We start from the raw sequence: 23171 nt of genomic DNA, 5'->3' as shown, positions 1-23171 counted from the left end.
CTAAATATGGTGCATTTTGTTAAATTTCCTATAGAAGCTGAATATGGTGTTTTTGGGCCCTAAAATTGTTGCAAGCAAAATTAGGCAGTACTGCAATGACGTTACAATTTAAATTAAATGTTTTAATTTTTTATATTTCGTTACGTGTCACTACGTTTGTATAGGTTGACTTGGGACATTTTTTTCGTGGTTTTTGTATTAGACCCGACGTCCATTTGTTGGTAGGTCAATGTTCGAATATATTCAATTTGTATTGGATTGATATTCAATTATTTATTGTGAAATTACTTCACTAGTTTGCGTATTGCATTGCATATGGATTCGTATAGACGTTTTCACTTCTCATACTCTAAAACTACGTCCTTATAGCCTTACGTAGCGGGAGTAATAATAATAAGCCCCGCACTAGAAAAACTCTGTGTCGCGAGTGCCATAGATACACACATAGACAACCACAAATTACTTAATATTAATTAAATTAAAACAAATATTTCTCCCGACACGGGAATCAAACCCGGGACCTCTTGTTCGACAGTCCAGCATGGTAACCGTTCGTCCACGGAAACAGTGCATCCTTTAATCCCTAGGGAGTAAAAAGTACTTAGTTTTTTAATTTACTTCGAGTGAACAAATTCAAACAGCCAGTAGTGCGCTCGGTTTTACTTCGGTGTCTTTTGCGCATAGACGGTGGCGCCATATTATTTTACGCGTTAGTGCGTTTGTTATATCTGTGTCTGGTTGGAAAAAAAAACCGCGAAAACTTTATAATTTTGGTTCGCAATTTTGTTTTAGAGCGAAAACAATTGAAATATTTTTAATATATTTTTTATCAACGCTAAAACTCGGGTGTCTAACCACCTCGGGTACATATTGGCTCGTTTTAGTCACTTGATAAAAAATATACTATTGTTGTATTCTAATCCACGATGGGTTATGCCAAAATCACAGCGAGGGCTACATGTTCGCATGATTCTCGAATCAGGCCCTGTACTCCCGTTCTCCAACTGACAACTATCCGAAAAAGTTAATATCAAATAAGTAATACTCGACCATATTAAAAAACGCATGAAGCCAATGAAGCTTCGTACTTGACATTGCCTTATTGGACAGTAATTGTTTCGGACTCACAAAACCCTTTTACATTGGTTTAGAATTTTTTGTTGTTGTCATTAGCAATAACTGTTTTGTACTGTGTGTGATTTTGCTTGACGTAACCAATATTTTGTTCTCGTTGCAGGCTGCAAGTGCCCGTGCGGGCAGAAAGTAGCTCCTGCCTTCTACTTAGTACCTTCCAAAGTGGAGTGGTCCAATATAGTACAAAACGTACAAATCACCTTGTGAACAGAAGACAAATAATTCGAATAACGTGTGGCTATAATTATCTAGATTGTATGAGGAAGTCTTACGGCAAGATCCAAGAGTCCGCCTTCCCTATGCGGTTTCAACTTGAATTGGGCGTTAACTTGGTTTCTAAAAACCGCCAGTCTATCGTGACCCATCCCATGCGAGGGCTTTGCTTCATGCAGCGGGCACCTTAAGTGTGTACCTTTATCTTCGCTAGCTTATAACTACAATCTCTGACCATCTGATGCTTGAAAATGGTTAAAAATAGAGACAAGCTATGAGGAAAGGAAGAACTGAATTTTGTTTCAAGGGTAAAAAAAGGTAAAGTATATTGTAATATAAATAATATTTAGAATGGGATTATTGTTTATTTGTATTTCGAAAATAATGCAAAACTTAAATATGTTGTATGACTATAATGTTAGAGAATTTATGTAAAATTAAGCTTAATTAAGACTTCGCAAAAAGCACACTTCTAGATTTTTTGGTGCTTGTATTTAAAAAAGAGATTCTTCCTGACACGGCTACCATTATTTTTCTGTACATAAATAATGTATTTAAAGTATACAAATATGTATGCAATTGTTGACTGTTTGGCTTATATAGATAAATATAAATAAAATGATTTATTAGAATGTTAACTCGTATTATTTTAGACATAATGGTTAATTGCTTTAAGTAACTGCTGTTAAGAAAAAAAAGACAAGAGAACAATTTTAAGTAGAACATTTATATAAGTTCGTTAAGCAAATTACCCTCGAAATTATCACATTGATAAATAATAAATAAAAATAAAATGTATTGCCTTAATCTAGGTTACATATCGACTGTGAACTGGCAACCAGTACTATCTTAGTTTTGACAACTTTACAGGTGAAGAGAAAACAATTCATATAGCATCTGGTTTATTAAATAAAAATACGTAGTGTATGTACATACATAGATGTGTAATAAAAAAAATTAAAAATACGTATATAACTGCCTCCGTGGCCGAACGGTTACCACGCCGGACTGCCACGCAGAGGTCCCAGGTTCGATTCCCGGGTCGGGAGAAATGTTTGTATGGCTTACATTTATTTCTCTCGTGAGTTTGGTTGTAATTTGTGGTTGTCTATGTGTGTGTCCCTGGCACCCGCGACACAGGGTTTCCCTAGTGCGGGGCTATCTTGAGTGTGTGCGTTATTATTATAACTATAAAAAAAAAAAGACGCAAACAATTTTTTTCTTCATCCAGTAAAGCTGTCAAAATTGAGATAGTACCGATTGCCAGTTCACTTCCAATCCGGTACAGTTATTGCTTATTAAGTGTTGATCTTATTTTATATTGGCTAATTAAAATTAAAAATTAATTATGTGCATGGGTGCATGTGTAAGTGGGCGATTACTTAGACCGAGACTCGCAGAAGATTTTCAACTTCATTATAATTTTTTCATTTCAACCATTTAGTTGTCTCAATTCTACACTCGTAGGAGTGAGACTTAGCGGATACACATGAAGCAGTTTGCTTTGATTAAACATTATCGCTTGTTCAACAGGCAGATTCTCTGAGAAGAAAGGGTAAGAAACTCAAGGGGTTGCTTTTTGTGAATAGACATTTGTTCACGTTTACTTTTTACAATATTTATTTCATATAAATCATAATATAGTAAGAACATGAAAAAACTAAACTGATAGAGAATTATTTATTCAATTTTAAACAACGCCTAATGTTATAAAATAGCAATGATTGTGAACAGTAATAATTGCTAATAGCAATGGTAATTAGTGCACTTACAATGAAAATATCATGAAGTAAATGGATATTCGAATATTTTTAGTGAAAAAAAGTTCAAATACACTTTACTGTACTTGGTGCATCATTGTCAGCTTAGTATTGGGTTTGGCCTCGGCGACGCAGGCTTTCAAGGCGTCCATTCCTTCGCCCTGCAGCGGGCTAGCTTCGAGCAACACCGGGGCGTTCTTCAGCTCGCTGCTGAGGCGGGCAAACTGCAGCATAAGCAATGCTTCGTTCCTCATTTGCCTGTACGCTGCGTCCATTTTGCTCAAAACTAGAATAAACTAGAAAAAAAATACGGTTTAGATAACTGTGAAAAAAGACAGTATTAAACAGGCAAGAACTACCTAAAATGCTGCATGCTTTCGGTTACATTATCATTAGTTTCATGTTCCGTGTGGAACAATTGTAACATTAAAATGTCATATTTATTCCACTTTCTATGTAATTTAATTACAATAAAGTTGGTGTAAGGCTAAGAGCCCTAATTAGTCGTTGTGTTTTCACTGATTTGAGGCATGAATAGAACTACCTTTAAAATAACCTTGAAAATGAATGACAAAAACTTTCTCGGTCATTCGTTTGATAAACAAAATGATTACGTCCAAAAAAATTAACCAACGATCCACTTGTATGTACTAGGGTGGACTTTGTATGAACCTTTTTATGTATTTTACGTTGTTTCATAGTATTTTTATATCAAAATGTTTGTGAATTTTGTAATGGCTCTATAATCTATACATATATATATGTTAACTTATTGGGAAATTATAATAATAAGGGCCAGCGTGAACAGGCGGACGGCGGTTGAGAGCATATAAGGAATTTTATGCCCATTAGCGCACACTGATGATGAATATCCTTTATTGGTACCGCGACCGGAGTGCTGCGGCATCCGCCAACATGCTACCGGTCCCTCGAATTTGATTTCGTTCCACTAGCAACTACGCAGTCGAAAAGTCCCTACCGCATTCAGGCAGACTCCGGCGCACACTGGACGTCGCATGCTACCGCGGTATCCTCTAACGTGCTCTTCATTGAAATTGATGAATTTAATATTTTTTGCCTTCCGTCGGTTTGCACTGGTTCTTAAACGAACAATATACTTACTTTCGTGTTAACGAGCCTTGGATCGGCTAAAAGCGTGTAGAGCATAACGGCTGCTGCAGATATCTGACATAAATTGGAAGTGTCCACTACGAAAATTATCTGAAAACAAAACGCCGTTAGATGCAATAAATGTAAACTACCTACGTATTTCTTAGTAAGTGAATTTGATATATACAATTCGTTTGTAAAGAATATATTGCGTAATAACTTGCCTACGCATTTAAACATACGTAATTGAAATATTTGTAATTGCTCGTTAACATTCAATCAAAACGTTTGATGAAAATGCCACCCACCTTTTCCACTCCAACCAAATAATTTCCCCAAAGAGGCGCCATTTCCCCTCCCACCTCTCGTATGGACACAGCCTGCTTCTTCCCATTCTTGTTCAAGTAATTAATATCGTAAATATTGGTTCCGATCGTCGGTACGGGACTGTATGTATAGTCAACACCTTCTGCGTTTTGCAGTTTTTTCAGTAATGTTGTTTTCCCAGAACCTTTTGGTCCTAAACATAGGATGTTGATTTTCTTCTCTTGTTCGTCCATAATTAAACTTAAATATTGTTATTATCGTTTTAAGTACTTCATGAATCACGAGTTATAAAATGAAAGTTAGACGAAGCTTATTTATGTTATATCAATGAAGTTGCTAGGACTTTGTAGATCTGCTACTCAATACTAGATGGCGTTACAAGTACCTAAATAAATACGTTAATATTTACTTGTTTCATTGTAATTTTATTTCAAATAAAATATGAGTTATTATATTATGGAAAATTTTAGAATAATTTTATCTTTAGCAGTGCAGTGGTATGTGAAGAACTAAGTCAGGAGCTTAGTGGATGGATGTCTGAGGGTCGTATTCCGGAACTCTACTCAATGCTCAAGTCAGGACCTGAGTATTGCAGTGAGCACTGAAAATCATACTCAAGTCGTTGCCATTAGGGTCGTATTTCCAGTGCTTGTGTTTCCAGTGCAATCCTGACTTGAGCATTAAGTAGAGTTCTAAAATACGACCCTATGTGTAATGTTTATGTGTCTATTTATTCATTACAATTGATTGAAGTCTTGATTGAGTCAAATTTTTAAAAGGGAATAACTAATTAGGAAACGACTCCATAAATAGTAATCTATGTCTATGGTAAATACTTACAAGTGTGTAATTTTTGAAGTGAAAATTGATCGTATTTTTCACTGTGGTAAATAGTTAAATAATATATAAGGCTGTTAACAGAAATGTCTGGTAAAGAAATAAAACGCTTTAAATATGTTAAAAGAATCCTTGACAAAGATTAACTGTTTTATCTCTATAATTATGTACTGTAATTTATCTAACCAAGAATGCATTTCAAATAAATATAATTTACTTGTGCTGTTATGTAAGAGACACATAAAATGTTTGGAGGTCTCTGTATTTGACATATAATATATTTGAATTTAAAAGAGTGGCAAGGTGGACGAGTTTACTGATATCGCCAGTAAAAAGTTTACAGAAAACAAAACACTTGGTTTATTAAGTTTCTTTGTTATTGATTTAGAATTTTTTATGCTTAAGCCTAGGTACGTTTCAGGGAATCGTTTTAGAAAATTTTCTGTAACGTTTATTGTAAGAATTTTGATTTCTAAGGCATTACAATAATTGAGATCTTATAAAATTTTATATTTCAATTAAAATTAACGCATACACTCAACATAACCCCGCACTAGGGAAACCCTGTGTCGCGGGTGCCATGGGCACACTCATAGACTGCTTTAACTGCCTCTGTGGCCGAACGGTTACCATGCTGGACTGCCACGCAGAGGTTCCAGGTTCGATTCCCGGGCCGGGAGAAATATTTGTATGGCATACAATTATTTCTCTCGTGAGGTTGGGTGTAATTTGTGGTTGTCTATATGTGTGTCCATGGCACCCGCGACACAGGGTTTCCCTAGTGCGGGGCTATGCTGAGTGTGTGCGTTATTTATTTATTATTTATTTATGGACAACCACAAATTACATCCACTCACGAGAGAAATAAATGGAGGCCATGCAAATATTTCTCCCGGCCCGGGAATCGAACCTGGGACCTCTGCGTGGCAGTCCTGCATGGCACCCGTTCGGCCACGGAGGCAGTCAATTAAAATTTCTTAAACCATATCACGAAGGCGTTGTTTTTAGTTGAACCAAAATTGTATTATCTGTGGTCGCTACTAAACTGAAGTCTCTTATGTCCACAAATTAGACTATGTCCCTGAACGGAATAACGCCACCATATTTGTGAAATTATTAAAATAATTTATTTTTTTAACAATATTTCAAAATGTTATATAACAGGTACCAAGGCGTAACTGTTTGGCAAAAAGTAACAAACCAATATAAATTTACATATACGTTTCATAAATAAAATAATTTAAATATTGGTTGTGTTTCTTTTTTTAATTTACTCGTAGAAAAACTAAAATTAAAAATATTACATAATTGCATGCAATACTTTTTCCACTTTTTATAGAAGTAAATAAGACATACATTCTTAATTTTATGTAATTAATTTTAAATCAATCAATATTTAGTAAAATACGTTTGCTGTGTCCCGTGCAGCGTGGGTGCTGAAAATCAACTCCGTAGCACTTTCAGGGTCGTATTCTAGAACTCTACTTAATGCTCAAGTCAGGATCAGAGTATGATTTCAAGCACTGGAAATACGACCCTAATGGCAGGGGCTTGAGTATGATTTCGAGTGCTTTAAACCATACTCGAATCCTGACTTGAGCATTAAGTAGAGTTCTAGAATACGTGAGGCGACAATAAACTGAGTGGGTGATTCCGTAATAGCACGGCGCACACTTTATTATACCATTTTTGTTACTTAATCTAATTATTTATTACTAAGTCTTGTGTTTATTTGTGTTGTACATCATAAAAGGAGTATTAACTGCGCTGTAGTTCATTTTCGGAATAAATGTCTTTCTTTATTTGTCTTTCTTTTAAAATTAAGTGCACGTGAGTCTATATAAAAAAATATCACAGCTTTGTAAGAAGAAAAAAATAGTTTATACCGTTAATAAAGTACATTTGTACGCCGCAAGGCAGATCACAGTGATTCAAAGTGCATTCTAGCTACATCTTTATAACTTAGGGTAACAATTAGTCTATATTTATTCTATACCTTTAGTAAGTATTTAGGAAATAAAAGGTCTTAAAAGTAGAGTGACCATTATAATGACTTCTATACATGAAGGGTCCTATTTAACAGCATTAGGTAAAGTTTTTAAATCAAGGTATACTCTTAGTTGTCCATATACTTGACGCAACGCTGCCAAAGGTCATTTCAGACAATGCATCATTCACTCGATTTCTATTTTACACAAAATGCTATGTTTCTGAACAATATGGTTACTGGTCTCCAAAGGCTTCTTTAGTGGAAGATACTGGGTCGTCTTTGCCCTTATGTAGTCTTTATAGCACCTGCAAAATTCTTCAATGCTAATTTATAAGTGTATAATACAATGTTAACTATTCAAAGCGGCAGCCACGAAGAGATATTTTGAAAACGAGACTTGATAGTTGTTGTCCTTAATTTATTTATATGACTTCGGTGGCTCGGCGGCTAGCATTGTGGGCGCGAAGTGAGGAAATCCCGGGTTCGATTCATGATACGACCAAGCTGGGAAACTAGCTTTTCTAAATTGTTTCAAGGCGTTCTGGACAGTGATTCGGAGATATCATGAAATTTTATACTTTGAGACTTAGTAATTAGTATGATTTTCTGGCACATTATTATATTATTTTAATTTATGCTGTATAGACATTACTAGACACGGTCAAATTAAACCGACTTGTTGCGTGGTTGAAAATATAAAAAAAAGATGATGATGGTTTATTATCTCAACACAAAAGAATTATTATATTAAAACTAGCCTTAAAAATAAATAAATAGTTCAACTGTTGCTATTGAGAAGCAAGCGGCAGTACTTAAGTTGACGTAAGCTAATGTGGACGTAAATTTGGATGATGGCAGGCCAATTTCGACCTCGGTAGCAGCCGATATGGCATGGGGCGGCACTGCAGTCCCAAATGCAGTGGGTACCTCACGTTCACCGTCAAGTGACCGTTCGATTCTAGGCGACCTTAAACTTGGATTACGTAAGCCGGCCCAATGCCGCGCTTGGCCCAACTAGTGATGTGTTGCCACAAGGAGATGAGACTTTAAATTTTAAAATTTCGTACCATAGTAATAAGATGCACGCTACATCAGCGTAGCGTAATGTTATAGAGTTACGTATTGCTGAACTGGATCTATATTTAGTTCTTTTTTTAAATTAGGCCACGTAAACAAAGGAACAGTGAAGTGAGTGAGTGATAAGAGCGTAGATTTGTCTTCAGATTGAACATCATCAATGAAACAATATACTATTTAAATATATCCGTTGAACGTTTTTAAAGTTTTTTATATAGTAAGTTTTTGAAATAGATTGTGTAAAGTTAGAAATTTTGCATTTAAAGTTTAAGTAGGTACTGAATATCGCAAATAAAAGATAACGTAATATTCAACGTATATTTAAGAATTTTGATTTACAGTATTTATTACATTGCTCTGTTTACCGTATGAATGGTGGCATATGATAAAAAATCCAAAATTTTATTTGAAGGTTATATTGAGTTACAACTATATAGATATTACTTTTAAGGTTTTATCATCAAACATTATCGCTATTAAGACAATTAAGAAATCACAAGAAAAAGTAACATTCTAAGGTGTGGCAATATGAAAAAGTAAAAAACGTTCGAGCAGTGCTCCTCTCTACTTAAGTGAGGTTAGCAACTAGTAAGCCCGCGAATTTCGGCGCGCGGGACTGCGCAACTAGGCCAGGGCACCCTTGACCCACTGACTCACTGCCGAGCCGAGCGCCCGCCATTGTTTTTCAACAATCAATAAATAATACACCGAGCAAAACTCTTTACACTCGCACATTTGCGCAATGGACTTACCGCGATGCGACCAACGCCATATTTCATTTTTAATTTTTTTTCGCGCGCAAACGAAATTTGACGTTTGCTTTTTTTAGGTCACGCGGCGGAGTGGCACTGGACGAGTTACATACGGCCTACATAGTTAATAAATATTGATGTGCTCCGACCTTCGTCGGTTAATGCTAGATTAGTGAGTGCTTTTATGTTTAAACCCTGCTGGCGGATGTTTTCATGGCTCAGATGAAGCCGATTGTTTTGTTTAATAAAAACGCAACAATGAAACGATCGTGACCTTATTACTGTAGGTATTGTATAATTAAGATAGTGAAACAATTAAAACTCACACGTAAATCAGTTGATTATGTAAATTATTATTTACCAGGTACATTTCAAATTACAAGTGACATCGCTTTGCAGATGAACAACGTGTTTGGTATTCGAGGGAGTAAATATAGCTATTTAAGTGTTAATTAGTAGTGCATACAGGTAGATAAATAATAAAAGAAAACGTAATACACACGGATAAACATTACGGCTGCGGCCGCGAAGTAAGGTCGGCACGTAAGAACGTGTAGTGTGCACTCGCATACGGCCCGCCCGTACAATGCTAACAATCTTGATCCTTGATTCCAAACCACTCGAAATTCGGGTAGTCTCGCTCTACTCCTATATGTTAGAAAGAAAAAGAGATATCAGTTTTCGGTTCAAAAATTGTAGTAAGCATATAACGGCGCCAAGGTTGAACGGAACTTGCCTTCGGTAGATCGTGTAATTATTTTAAACCATTGGGCTTTTTTCGGACGTCGAGTACCGAGCGGGTGATGCATGTTCGGACAAACAGAATTTATCGGCGCGACACGCGATATCTCAATCTTTATTACTGTTGGAAGGTCACAGAAAGCTTGAATGTAATTATTTTTTAAATTACTTGTTTATTGTCAATATGTACTTGAGCACTGTTTAGTTGTGCATCAGGAACTTGAGCTGTAACTTCAGAATAACACAATGATACTGATGAAATGTAAATATATATTTAAGTGTGATATTAAAATAATTTAATCTTGGAATTGACCTATATATCGCTTCTCAAATTGATAAAACAAAGTCCAAAGGGAATTATTTTTAAGTTAATAATTAAAGCTAAATAAAGAACAAATAAATAACTGATAAATGCTGTACCTTATCTCGTTTCTATATGAAATGTTGTTGGGTACTCCTTACAACAAAAATAGCGACTACATTTTTAAGTAACGTAAAAATAAGACAAAAACATTTCTACCACAATGTTTAGTAGTCTAGCCATTTGTAAAAACAAAAGCAAATATAAAACAAGTGAACGCGGAGTAAATGTAAGTTTAATTTCTAACAAATTTCACTTGGAGATTATGCTAAGTCTAGCCTGCGCGTGACCTGAATCGTGGATCATTTCATTGTAATATCTTTTTTCGGAGATGTTTCTCCCGTATTGGCACAATAGGCTGCATAGACTAGTTGTTGAGTCGTTCAAAGTAGAAACTCAACAGACCTTTTTAAAAGATGATTTCTTTTTAATACTTTTTAACTACTTTTCGTCACAGAAGGGTATTTGTTTGATTTTAGAAACACTTGCGCGTCTTGTGGTTACAACAAATAATTAGCATACATTGTAGTTACAATGCGCCTTGCGACGTTCAAGGGAAACACTCGACGGGGTTTTTTTTATAAAAGCAGATGTTTTTCAACAGTTTTAAAGTTATTTTTTATTTGTTACTTATTTTAGTAAAGTCTTTTCGTAATACTTGTTATACATATACCGATGTCAGTCTAGTCTTACTGGACTGTTGCCGGAGATATCTTAACATTATTTATGATATGTTACAAAAATAATAACTTATTTTGTTACTGTTATTAACTTGCTCCACAATTTTGTACTTTGGAATTATTAAATTGAATTTTATGAGACTTCACTACGGCCATAATAAAGAAAGGCTTTTGTGGCATTGAGCGGGATACCTCAAGTCTACGTCGATATTTATATATCAGTGAAAAGTTTTACAGAACTGAAAGTTTTTTTAATAAGCAAGAACGAACAAGCCGTGCGCCCGGTGGTAAGCAACACGCCTGCGCATAACAGTTGCAGTGCCATTCGGAACTTCAAATCACAAAGCTATCACCCTGAGACATACTTTTGACAATTCCCGTGTGCCTAAGTTTCTCCGGCATCCTTACCTTTCAATATCGGAACGCAGTGACGATCTCATTACTCCATGGTGGTAGAATCAGGAGCTGTGACAGAATTCTGGATGAACTCTTTAACAAGGTGCTCTAATGCTACTAAAGGTCCGCAAAGGTTAAATCAAGTACAGCAAAGTAAAACTGCTAATACATAATCTTTGTCTTCAGCTCATAGTGTTATTATCGCGAATGAATATTACTATAGTTGAAGTAATAGAGAGGTGGATATAAAAAACACGGCGTATGCATCGTCATCGCTTCGTCATCACTGTCGCTTTCTGTCATGCCCGGCGTGAGCTGCGCCTGCGCGTGCGCACCGGTGAAAGGTGCGCCTCGCGATTAAAGTTATGTTCATATAATTAATCTTTTAAACGGCGAGCGTTTCTGAAAGTGAGTGTGTAAAAGTTGAATTACGACGGTAGATGGCGTTAAAGATTTTCACGTAATAAATTTTATCAAAAATTAATTCCCAATAGGTCCACTGCTACACACAGGTCTCAATAAAAAGCAGTGTTTGCCTAAATCGCTATACTTTGCCCTAGCAATATACATAAACAGAGAGCAGTTCGACTTTCGTACGTGATACAATAATGATGAAATTATTTGGCTACATTTAAAATCCTAATATACGAAAACAAACAAGTTAAGTTTAAACACATGGTTCAAACCTGACGCGGCATTGACTTTCGACACTATGAACTTTACTCGAGGAAAGTGCGCAGCATTATAAAGTCATTTAGATAAATCTTTTCACATTATGTCTACTTATTGCTTTATTTGTGCCATGTATGTTGTTATTTCAAATTTGCATATCATGCAGTGAAGATGTTAAAGAAAAATATGTAAATGGAAATACAATAAATAGCCACAATTTATTAATGTTTGCTGTCAATTTCTCTCGAAGAATTAAATGTTGAATGCGATTCTACATAACCAAATACAGAGTGGAAATAATCTATGGCATCTGAAGGGGAACTACCGCTAAGATAGCCAATTTTACCTAAATGGAAACATTCCTTTGTTTTTCTTAATATAAATAATAACTGTGTTCACAGATTTTTTGTTGTTTGTTGATTGCTTACCTGACCCGGGTGTCGCACCAACTAAAAATGTGAAAATGTAAACACTCTGTTTTTTAAGTTTCATATGAGTTCGGCCAAAAAGCTTTTGGCATTGATATCGTGCACCCAATTTCCTTTGCGTTGCTTCCGTAACGCTAATAAAAGCAGAAGTTTTTCTTCAACAGCGATTTGGTGCATTCTTTAAAACCTGTGTAAAAAATGAAATGTGGTTGTTTTTGGTGTCACATCGGCCTTCGTGCCACTGTGCCGCCGCGAGGGATTCTACATGGGACTGCTGTGTGGCACGCGTTCGCATGTTGCAGGTCCGACCCCGAACTTATTTTCCCGTTGTACTGACAACTGGTACTGGCCTGACTTTAAACCTTATCCTTATAGGTGCCGTGTCTAGCGACGACGGGTTGACGATAATGATGAAAGATTTTTAATAGCAGCAGAGCTCTTTGTGAGAGTTCGTCCAGGGAAGTAATGCCACCTATTTCTGCCGCCACATAGGAATATTAAACATAACTGGTTGAAGACTGTACCACCTCAGTCAACCGTGACCATGGGACCTGTAATGGGCCCGAAGCGTCCGTGTGTTTGAAAAAACAAATATACGCGATTTAAATCAAGAAAAATAGTTTCATTTCCTATGTGTAACAATCGCGAAAACCTAAGAACTCGACACATAGGAATTGTCAACTTATGTCTTAGGGTGACGGGCGCAGTGCTAGTGCCCATAAGATATTTGCGAAGCTCTGGATGGCACTGTAACTGTTTTGAATAGGCGTGTCGCTTACCATTTGTCCCGTTACTTGGTATTATAAAAAAAAGGGTTTTCGGAAGTATCATGCTTCTTTTGTTGTATAGATTACTATTTTATTTTAAATGCTTTTCTTTAAATTTGAAGCAGCAAACGAACATACAGTTGCCTGATGGAAAGTGATATTTGTCATTTAATAGACATTGTTGATAGAAAGGAAGTGAAGATTTTAAATTGCCATTGACAAAAACAAATAAATCATACTGACACTAAACATTATACAGTTTCTGCGTTCTTGGATGATAAATAATAGGGGTTAAAGTATGAAATTGCCGATTTGTACTGAAAATCTAAATTGTTTATTTTTTAAATTTTTAACAAATTTATTTAATCAAAATAGTTGCCATTATTATCTATACATTGCTGCCATCTAATGGGAAGGTTATTCATGCCTTTGCGATAGAACTCCGACGATCTAGACTGCACAAACTGTGTGAAAGCATTTTGTACTGCCTCCTGGGAAGAAAACTTCTTGTCACGTAGATAATTGTCCAAATCACGAAAAAAATGGTAGTCCGTTGGAGCAAGGTCTGGTGAATACGGAGGATGACGAATGGTTTCTAACTGCAGTTCCTGAAGGGTCAAAATGGTTTCTCGTGCTGTGTGAGGTCTCGCGTTGTCGTGGAGCAATAATGGTGAAGATCGATTCATGAGTCGGGGCTGTTTTACTGCTAGTTTTGTCAACATGGTTCGGAGTTCGGCACAATAGACATCTGCCGTTATTGCTTGACCAGATCGGAGAAAACTATAGTGAATAACACCATGCTGAGACCACCAAACAGTTACCATTACCTTTTTATTGGTAAGTTTTGCTTTAGGACACTGTTGTGGCATTTGACCTGGGGTCAGTTATCATAAAGAATCCACTTTTCATCACATGTTACAATTCGATCCAATATTCCTTCATTTCTGTACCGGTTCAACAAGGCAACACAAGTTTCAACACGCGTTTCTTTCTGCAGATCAGTCAAATCATGAGGCACCCATTTTTCGTATTTTTTTATTTTATTGATTTGACGCAAGTGAGTCAATATTGTGGGTAAGGTAACGTTAAACCATGCCGCTAATTCCTGGGTAGTTTGACTAGGATCGGCTTCCACTATCTCTCTTAATTCATCGTTATTCACCTGTGTGGGCGGTCTTCCTCGTGGCTCGTTCTTTAAGTCGAAATTTCCATCACGAAAGCGTTTAAACCAAAATCGCACGGTGCGTTCATTAGTAGACCCCTCTCCAAACGCAGCATTCATATTGCGGGCTGTTTCTGCCACGTTAGTTCCGCGTCGGAACTCGTATTCAAAAATCACTCGAATTTTCGCAGTATCCATCATTCTTGTCTAAATTGAATAACAAAAACAATTGAAAGTCGATATTCAAATGTTTCAAATTAAAAAAAAAAAAATCACAGAAACCATTTGAAAAAAGTTTCATTCGAAAACCTCAAACCATGAAGATTCTATGAAAATTCAAAGAACCTATTGCAATAAAGCGGCAATTTCATACTTTAACCCCTAATATCAACGAGAGTGAGCCCTCTAACACTTTTCGTTTTCTTTTTGTTTTTTTTTCCTTTTTGTTATACTAACTTATATGGATGAATAATCCGAAATAAAGTATTTGAATATGAATTTTACTTTTTTTACTTTCGATATTTTTGAATAAATATTGCAAATGTTAAAATTTGTGTCCATTTCCAAAGACGTCCCAGAGTTTCTTACTCATTTTTCTCAAGGGATTCTTGCAAATCAATAATAGATTAACTGCATGTTTGTAGTTAGTGTGTGAAGTCGTAATAAACTTCATGCAGCTGAGACCTCGTCTACGTAAAGTTGATAACGACTACACGCATTAACCGCATGCAGGCGATCGAAGTCGGTCTCGCTTGCAGGCAGTTAATGCGTGAAGGCGTTACTAACTTCATGCAGTTGAGGTCTCGGCTTTTTCGGTCTTTAGTCTACAAGTTCAGACTTGTGATGCCATCTTATCTTTTAATCCAGAAAATACGGCGCTGCTGCTTTGCCGTTGACATGGGCAGATGGTACTTATTCCGGTGATTTCTACACAGACAACAAGTAATGTCTCAATATCTCAATCAAATTATGCACTTGTAGCTTCTTTTTGGGACAGGGTAAAAGCACCAAGAGTAAATTGGCATATATGAGGAGCTGAAGGAAGAGGTTTGTCTGGAGGTTCACGGTCTCTGAAACATTCGTAACCTGAAACTGAAATAACCGATCCTGGTTCTGCACTTAGGGTATAAGAGCTTCACGTGTGCGTCTTCGAACGCAACACTATGGAATTATATCCTTTTTGTATTTCAAAAGTAATTGTAAAATTCCATCTCTATACTTTAAACAAATATTTGCGGGTGAGCTAGAACTAAATCAACTCTGAATAATTATGTCCCCTGCGGGCCACGAAACTCGTCTGTTACTAGGAATTATTGATAAAATTTCCATTTAGATTTACAACCTTGTGCAAGGCTAACTTTAATTAAACTCTCTGGGTAAGGCTTTCTCAATAGAGCTATTTATAATTCCATAGTAGGTGGGTAACAAGTAGTAACAACTATAGATATAGTTGCAAAGTATCAAAATTTTTTGTATGATCATTGTACCTTATGTCATTTTGTCATGAATGTGTAGACGTTACTAAAACGTGTAATTAATTAAATTTTAAATAACATGAGTTTAAAAATAACCGACCAATTAAACCAGTATTTAATTTTGTTAGCTCTAATTTACATGTAGATATGTAATGCAAGAGTAAGCGACAGTCCCTACAGGGACGTTGAATTGAGGGGAACATTGAACGTGGCAATTTTGGAGCACTGCTGTCACACACGACGACATCTAGCAGCGATGAATATACATACAATGTACATTTACTCCCGCGCGATTTGAAGTAGCGATGCAAACGCGATTCTAGCTGTTTAAAAATATAAATGCAAAGAGGCTCCAATTTAAAAAAAACATATATATTCCAGAGTGTATAAAATACCAGACGCAGTGTAGATCAAATTGTTTAAGTTACATTGCACCACGATCGAAAATGAATACGCATAATGGAATATTGTACACACAATAAACAATAAAAAACATAGCAAACAACAAAAAAAGATATGAACCTCGAGTCTGTATTTTAGTCCTTAGGTTATTAGGTAGAACCTTCTAGTGAAGTCGGTCATACCGTCAGATTGTGACCTATGGGACCACCACCTTCCAATCGAAAAAAAAACACAATACATTAACTAATCTCATAACTAGCCATGGAGTACTAACCACTCCGTGTTAGGCATACCTAGTGTGTTTAAAGAAAATGGAAAAGTTAGTCCCGGTTTCGCAACACCATATTCTACAATTCAATCGATCAAAGGTGCGATTAGGAACTCTAGAGGCTATTGCAATGTTCTACAATCGTTTTATAGTTCAACTTGCGATTTGCAAGGTCCAAAAGCAAGAAGTCCCGTTTACAGTGGCGATGGCGACAAAACAGAAATGTTATAAAAATCCTAAACAAAGTGACATTTTTTTCGCGAACAAATAATAAATTATAAAAATAACGGCGCTATCTAAGAATAAACACAAAATTGCCTCATCGCACGCTAACACCTGGCCACGTCACTTTCATATCAAATTTTATTTCATTTAGTGAAATATTTTGCAAACTAGTGTGGTTTTGGTGATTAGAGTAGAAAATTTACAAAGTATACAAAAAAACAATTATGAGTTCCAACGTATTATCGCAAAACTACGGTATTTTTTCCTTTTAATAGATAGTAATGACGTACAAAAATACATAAAAAAAGTTTTGGACCACTGTGAATAAAACACAGTGGTCCAAAACAGAATAGAGAGTAAAACATTGAAACAGTCCTCTTAGAGGTTGGATTTTGAATATAAAAGTCGAATACAAACTCCGTAACGTTCATGCCGTTTATAATTCACATCGAAAGTCGGCAAAGCCGAAGCTTACCAACCTAATATTAAGCGAGGGATCGCCCGAAGCCGTCTATTTCCGACGGGCAATTGAAGCAACGCGGAACTAGGTGACGTATAAATAAACACACGCATCGGCTTGATATAATCCAATGCTAGACATAGGCTATCGTGAAAAATGATTTAATGCAGCTATCGCACTCGGGACAGCGAGTTTGTTATTTTATTTTTTTATTTTTTTATATTTTATTTATTAATGGTAAACTAGAAGTATGTACATTTATATTTCTAAATTAAACAACGAAGTAAGCTAAATAAGTTTACACTTGTAGAAATAAAGTAACTTAAATAAGTAAGCACTCTAATAAAAAAATCAACAGAAATAGAATTTTACAATATAACTTAATAAAAAGACTATCCTAAGAAATAAAAAAGACTTTCCTAAGAAATAAAAAAAGAAGTCGCTGAGTAATTTTCTCGCTGTGACAATTTTGGTATTAAAGATATCAATATCTATTTTATTAACTACGTTATTGATGTTGTTGCAAGCTCGCAGCAGAAACGAATTTTTTCTGTAATTGGTTGAAGCTATAGGTATGTCAAATACTTTGTTAACCCTGAAATTACGTGTGGGAGCCAAAAAGTTGAGTTTATATTATATTATTATTTATGATAAAACAAGTGCGCATTTGACTTCCATCTCATCTGTTGGAAAGTGCCGATGAGGTCCATGATTGAGCATGCATACCTAAACAATGCCTAATCACTCTCGCCTTGAAAAGACCCAAGTTATAACGTTCAGGGAATTAGTCTGCAAGCAAGGAATTCCACTCCATAGCCGTTCCTCATTTAAATGTAGAAGCGCGTCATGCGAATCTTTGGAATATCCACAACATAGGGATGGGGGAGCCAATGCCTAATCCCCAGATGATGGAAAGGTGAAGGTGTAATTAAATCGTGCAATTCCATCACACACGCTCCGTGATATGTTCTATAGAATACCGATAAACGGGCAAATTTACGGCGGTGTTCAAGGCTTTGCAGCTTCGCCTCTACTAATCCCGAGTCATCTATAAGTCTCTTGACACGCATTTTAATAGAATCCAAGGTAGCCAGTTGGTATTTAGCAAAGCCATCCCATAGAGTGGTTACACATGGCAACGTTCAGCAGCGATGCAAGAGCGCGTTCGTGAAACGTGCGATTGCGACGCTACACTTGCGATATATAGGCAATTGCATGTATGCAAACGCGCAATTGCATCGATACAAACGCGCAAACGCGCGATACAAATGCTAACGATCCGTACCTTTAGGCCGGAGCCCACGTAATCATAAATTTTATGTACCCTGGGATTCATTTTTTTAATTAAAACAGTTAACCGCCCTACCTTCTTTTATTTCCGCCCTTACTAGGGAAAGGTAGGGAACCCAGGTTACACTGCATCGATATAAACGCGCGATAGCATCGATGCAATCGCCTATAAATCCCAAATGTAGCGATGCAATCGCGCGTTTGTATCGATGCAGTGGCGCGCTTGCAAGAATACAAAGATCTGGTTATCGCCGAAGAAAAAACTTTCTTCTTTTTTACAAGTTCAAATTTTCAACGAGAGTATATGGACATGACATTTAGTATACCAGTTTCATAACTGCATAATAGTTTTTGGTCAATCAAACATTGTTTAAGGGCATTTCATACGTGTGTGTTATTGTTGTTTGACGTGTGCATTATGTTTAGTTACAGTCAGAAATGGGCACTGGGTTAAAAACCAATCAACGCGCTCAGGTTTTTGCCAAAAGCGTTGGGCTTTAACTTATTTCTGGGCTTATAAATTGTGGGCGGAAACGTAATACGCGTAAAAATTCCGTATTATAGTTTGGTATATACTTATTAGAAATTTCGAAGTAACAAATCTTCTTTAGACGAAAAAGTGGCAACGCCACTCAATACCCACCTTGCAATCCTGTCGACTGTCACTTAATGCTAGGGATGAACTTTACGATTCGATTTTTATGAAAATCTATTCAAGTGTATACGATAACGAGTTTTTGTATCGATTAATTTTAATGCTATTTTCCAGCGAACTGATTCAATGGAAAGGCAAAATACGTAAGCAAGCAATAAACGTTTTGTAATAATATCATTTGAACATTTGAATATTTACTTGCAAATAGTTTTTGCCCTCGATTTCGGGCGCTAATGAGTTTGAACCCGATTTAAACCTATTGACGTAACCCGGGCGTTTGTCCATCTCTGGTTACAGTTCTGTTTCTTAGGAATTTTAAAAAGTGGTATTTACTTATTTATTTATTGTCTATATGACTGTTCTCGAAAAGTGCGTAGGCATAAGATGACATAACGACATAGCATTAACAAATTGACATCGGAAAGAAACGTCGCAATTTGAACCGCTCTGTCGACGGTCACATTTACGGGTACTCGCAACTCACCAAGGTGATAAAAACTTATACATAGCGCGCGTCCGTCCGTTCAATGCATGATATACTTTCATTAACTGCACGTTTTTCTCCACTCTCATTTAATAAATATACCCATCTCTTTTCTTGACAGGTAAAAGAGATACATCGCTATCTCATTTTAAATATGCGACTCCATGAAAGGTCCATAATCTATGGATGGACATTGAGTCATCGTTACTGTGAAAACCACTGATTTTTGTTATGAAATAGAAAGTTTTTTAATACTCAATTATGAATTAACGATTAATTTTGGGATGCTCGTGTGATAAATAACAAACTTTCGGATAAAGTAAGATGTATTAAAATCAATAATTCCTACAAAAGTATCAGTAAGGAATTTAATTAAGACTTATTAAAATTACCACATTAGTGGACAGATTCTCAAATACAAAACGACACACCTTTCCCCCAATGGGATAAGCAGAGACTGTATGGAGAGTGGAGAATTTCATAATGTCTAAATCGATTTTTGATTGTATCGATTTAGATACATTTAGATTCATTCCATTTATCCCATTAATTTTAGCATGAACTTCACTATAGTCCATCTGTTTAGGTACTTAAATAAATGTAAACAATCTTGAGATGTCTATTTAATGAAATATACATTTATAAAATGATTTTCCCTTACCTTCAAATACAAATACTTAGCTTCATATGAAATTGCATGCCTATTTTTATACCTATTGATTTGTAAAGCATGTGTTTCAATAAAAAGATGTATCAAGATTGTTTACATTTAGTTAAGTACCTAAACAAATGGACTATAGAGCCATTTGGAGTCAACTCAAAATCGTTGCATATTATCTTTATACATATGGCAATTATATATTTCTTTACATTCTCAATTAATTGAATTCTCGATAAACTATATTCCCAGATCTACAACTTGTTAGCGCAGTTAATTTCCAAAGAGTCGTAGTAGTACGTAATATCGCAAAGTTAGAGCGATACATGTGCGGCGTGTTATCGCGGCGCGAAAGTGGCGGGTCGCGTGCGCGCGCGCCGGTGAAAGAGTCGATGACCGCGCAGGGGGCAACGAACGTCTTTGCGCCGCGCGGGGAGCGCCCCCGCACGCACCCCACGAGCCACCGCGGTCCCCTCGCCCACGGTCCGCGTTACACGGGGAAACTGTGGAAAATTCGAGCGAATTGTGGGCATTCGTTTGATGCTTGCGTAGTTCAGCAAGATAGTCCACGTTATTTTTAAATTTTGACTTTATTTTAAGCGTACTAAGTTTAGATTTCCTTATTTGTATCGAAACGACGCGACCGTATCAATAAACACAAAGTTAATAAACACAAACATTTGAAATACAACAAGAAAGTGGTGTTGCAGATAAGATTGATAGTCGCAGAGTAACTGCGCGATTAAACGTCATGATTGAGAGTTAAAGTAATGAAGACATGAGCAAGTCTGGATCGATCATCTGTTGGAAGGAGAGCCCGAGGCGTCGGCAGATGAAAAACTTGGCTCGCGACCACGACGACGCCCGATATAATCTGTTGCACACACCGCTGCGTTTAAAGGGTGCGTTCACACTGCAAAAAAGGATCTAACTTGATAATACAACCAACGTTTGATCAACTATTGACAAATCGTGCACAACATGACTAAATATTGAAGGACGCTCAGAAGTTGTTCACATTAAATTTGGACTGAAATATAAGAAAAGAATAATAATATACATATAACATAATTTCACAAAAATAATTGAATATCAATTCAATAAAAATTTAAAATACAGTGAATAGCGACATCTCTCGCCAGGGCTGGTAGCTGCAAAGGTACTGGTAAGGTACAACTGGGTGATAAAACTTTCATAGATTTCTCAAAGATGGCGCTACGACTAAAAAGTCGTTGAAAAACCAAATACAAAGACTCGACAACAAGCACATAGAAAAATTCGTGAGATACGTTGGTTCGTTCCGTGGCTTAGTTGGTATAGCGTCTGACACGGTGTGCTAGAAGACGTCGGTTCGAATCGGGCCGGATCGAAGGAATTTTTTCTGAGTGTTCGATCTTTGTATTAATAATTATAACAAATTAATTAAATAATTTCACAAAAATAATTGAATGTCAATTCAATAAAAAATTAAAATAACAAAAGAAATCACATTCTAATCGTAATACGAAAACTTTTCATGTTAATCTGATTTTTTATCAAAGCTTATAACAGATATTTTTAGAATGCCATTAGGGATGTTAAGGGCGTTTCGTAATTTTTGTTGTATTCAATTATCTTACCTTGGAAAATTATAAAATAATGATCGAATGGCTAAATAATTAAAGACATCGTCCTAATCGATTTGAAGTCATGGTTTGACATTTCGGAGGTCAAGAGCTTAACACGATCGATTTGATTAATCGGGTACCATTTGTTTCTTCATTATTGAAGTGTCGTATTTCTTTCACAACGCATTTATTTGAATATTGCTGTGGTAACTCAGTTGTTACAAAAGCAGTACGATACCTTTATGCCGACTACTCCACTGCCTTTTGCGTTGCCAATTTGTAAACGCCTTAAAGCAGAACAACTCCGCTGGTATAAGGTTTTTATATTGTCGTTTCTTTCTATACTACATGTCTGTACACAATGCGTTAGAATGACAGACGTATTATTTTATTAAACGGTTAAAATGAGGAATAAACTTGCGGGCGTCCTAAAAATATAAACCACTTTTTACTAGGAAAGAAATTCTTGGTTAAGTTTCAGGGTTCACATTTAAGGGTTTAGGTTATAGTCCACCACGCTGGCCTAATGCGGGTTGGGGACTTATTTATTGCTTATTATTACGGTATTTGGAGTATTGTGAACCTTCTTCAACGTGCAGGTTTCATCACGGTGTTCTTCCTCGTCGTCCTTCACAAATTTTAAACTGAATTTCGCATATAGATTCCGAAGAACTCAAAGGTGCGGTCTCTGCTTTAGCAGCTGTAACTAAAACTGTTAAGGCTACGGTTTTGTAATTGGTATAGCCCATATTTAATTTTTTTTCTAATTTGTAAAGACTTTCTTTTCCACAATATGGACGATATAAAAACAACATGAGTTATTTGACGAGGTAAACAAAGTATTCTGTTCTGTAAGTCTTTTTGACAAGGAACATAAAAACTGAAATCAAATTCTTCAACTTCTTCGTCTTCCAACAATATTTCTTTAGATGCCAATGCATTGTAGTCAATACTTACAATTATACGGACGTCGGGTTCGCGCTAAAAAGTGTCCGAACTTATAGGGCGTTAAAATCGTATACAGAGCGTCATTCACGCTTTAGTCTTCGTTTGTTCGACTGACAGCGAAGCAAGCAAAATTAGACAGTACTGCGATGACATTACAATTTAAATTCAACGTTTTAGCTTTTTCATATTCCTTTACATGTCACTACGTTTAAATAGGTTGACTTGGGACTTTTTTTTCGTGGTTTTTGTATTAGACCCGTCGTCCATTTATTTGTAAGTCAATGTTTAGATG

The 23171-nt window shown here is 36.2% G+C and overlaps 2 protein-coding genes across 2 annotated transcripts in view; one reads left to right on the top strand and one right to left on the bottom strand.

The window, feature by feature from the left end:
* Positions 1-1770, top strand: part of LOC113225769 (dual specificity protein phosphatase MPK-4-like) — a 3308-nt gene extending 1538 nt beyond the window's left edge. The window contains exon 2 of the mRNA XM_026458178.1: positions 1238-1770. Coding sequence (XP_026313963.1) covers positions 1238-1341 — 104 coding nt within the window. The 3' untranslated portion in view covers positions 1342-1770. The remainder of the gene's footprint in view (positions 1-1237) is intronic.
* A 1249-nt stretch (positions 1771-3019) lies between these two features.
* LOC113225770 (ADP-ribosylation factor-like protein 16) lies at positions 3020-4777 on the bottom strand. The gene is made up of 3 exons (XM_026458179.1): positions 4526-4777; positions 4230-4328; positions 3020-3403 (listed from the first exon to the last, which is right to left on the bottom strand). Exons 1-3 carry the CDS (start codon positions 4775-4777, stop codon positions 3185-3187), a joined length of 570 nt encoding a protein of 189 aa, XP_026313964.1. The 3' UTR covers positions 3020-3184.
* Positions 4778-23171: the final 18394 nt, after the last annotated feature.

The sequence above is a fragment of the Hyposmocoma kahamanoa genome, unplaced genomic scaffold (assembly GCF_003589595.1).
Source record: "Hyposmocoma kahamanoa isolate Upper Pololo Valley unplaced genomic scaffold, ASM358959v1 173221, whole genome shotgun sequence".
Classification (NCBI taxonomy): Eukaryota; Metazoa; Arthropoda; class Insecta; order Lepidoptera; family Cosmopterigidae; genus Hyposmocoma; species Hyposmocoma kahamanoa.
This window is presented reverse-complemented; position numbering and strand designations above follow the sequence as displayed.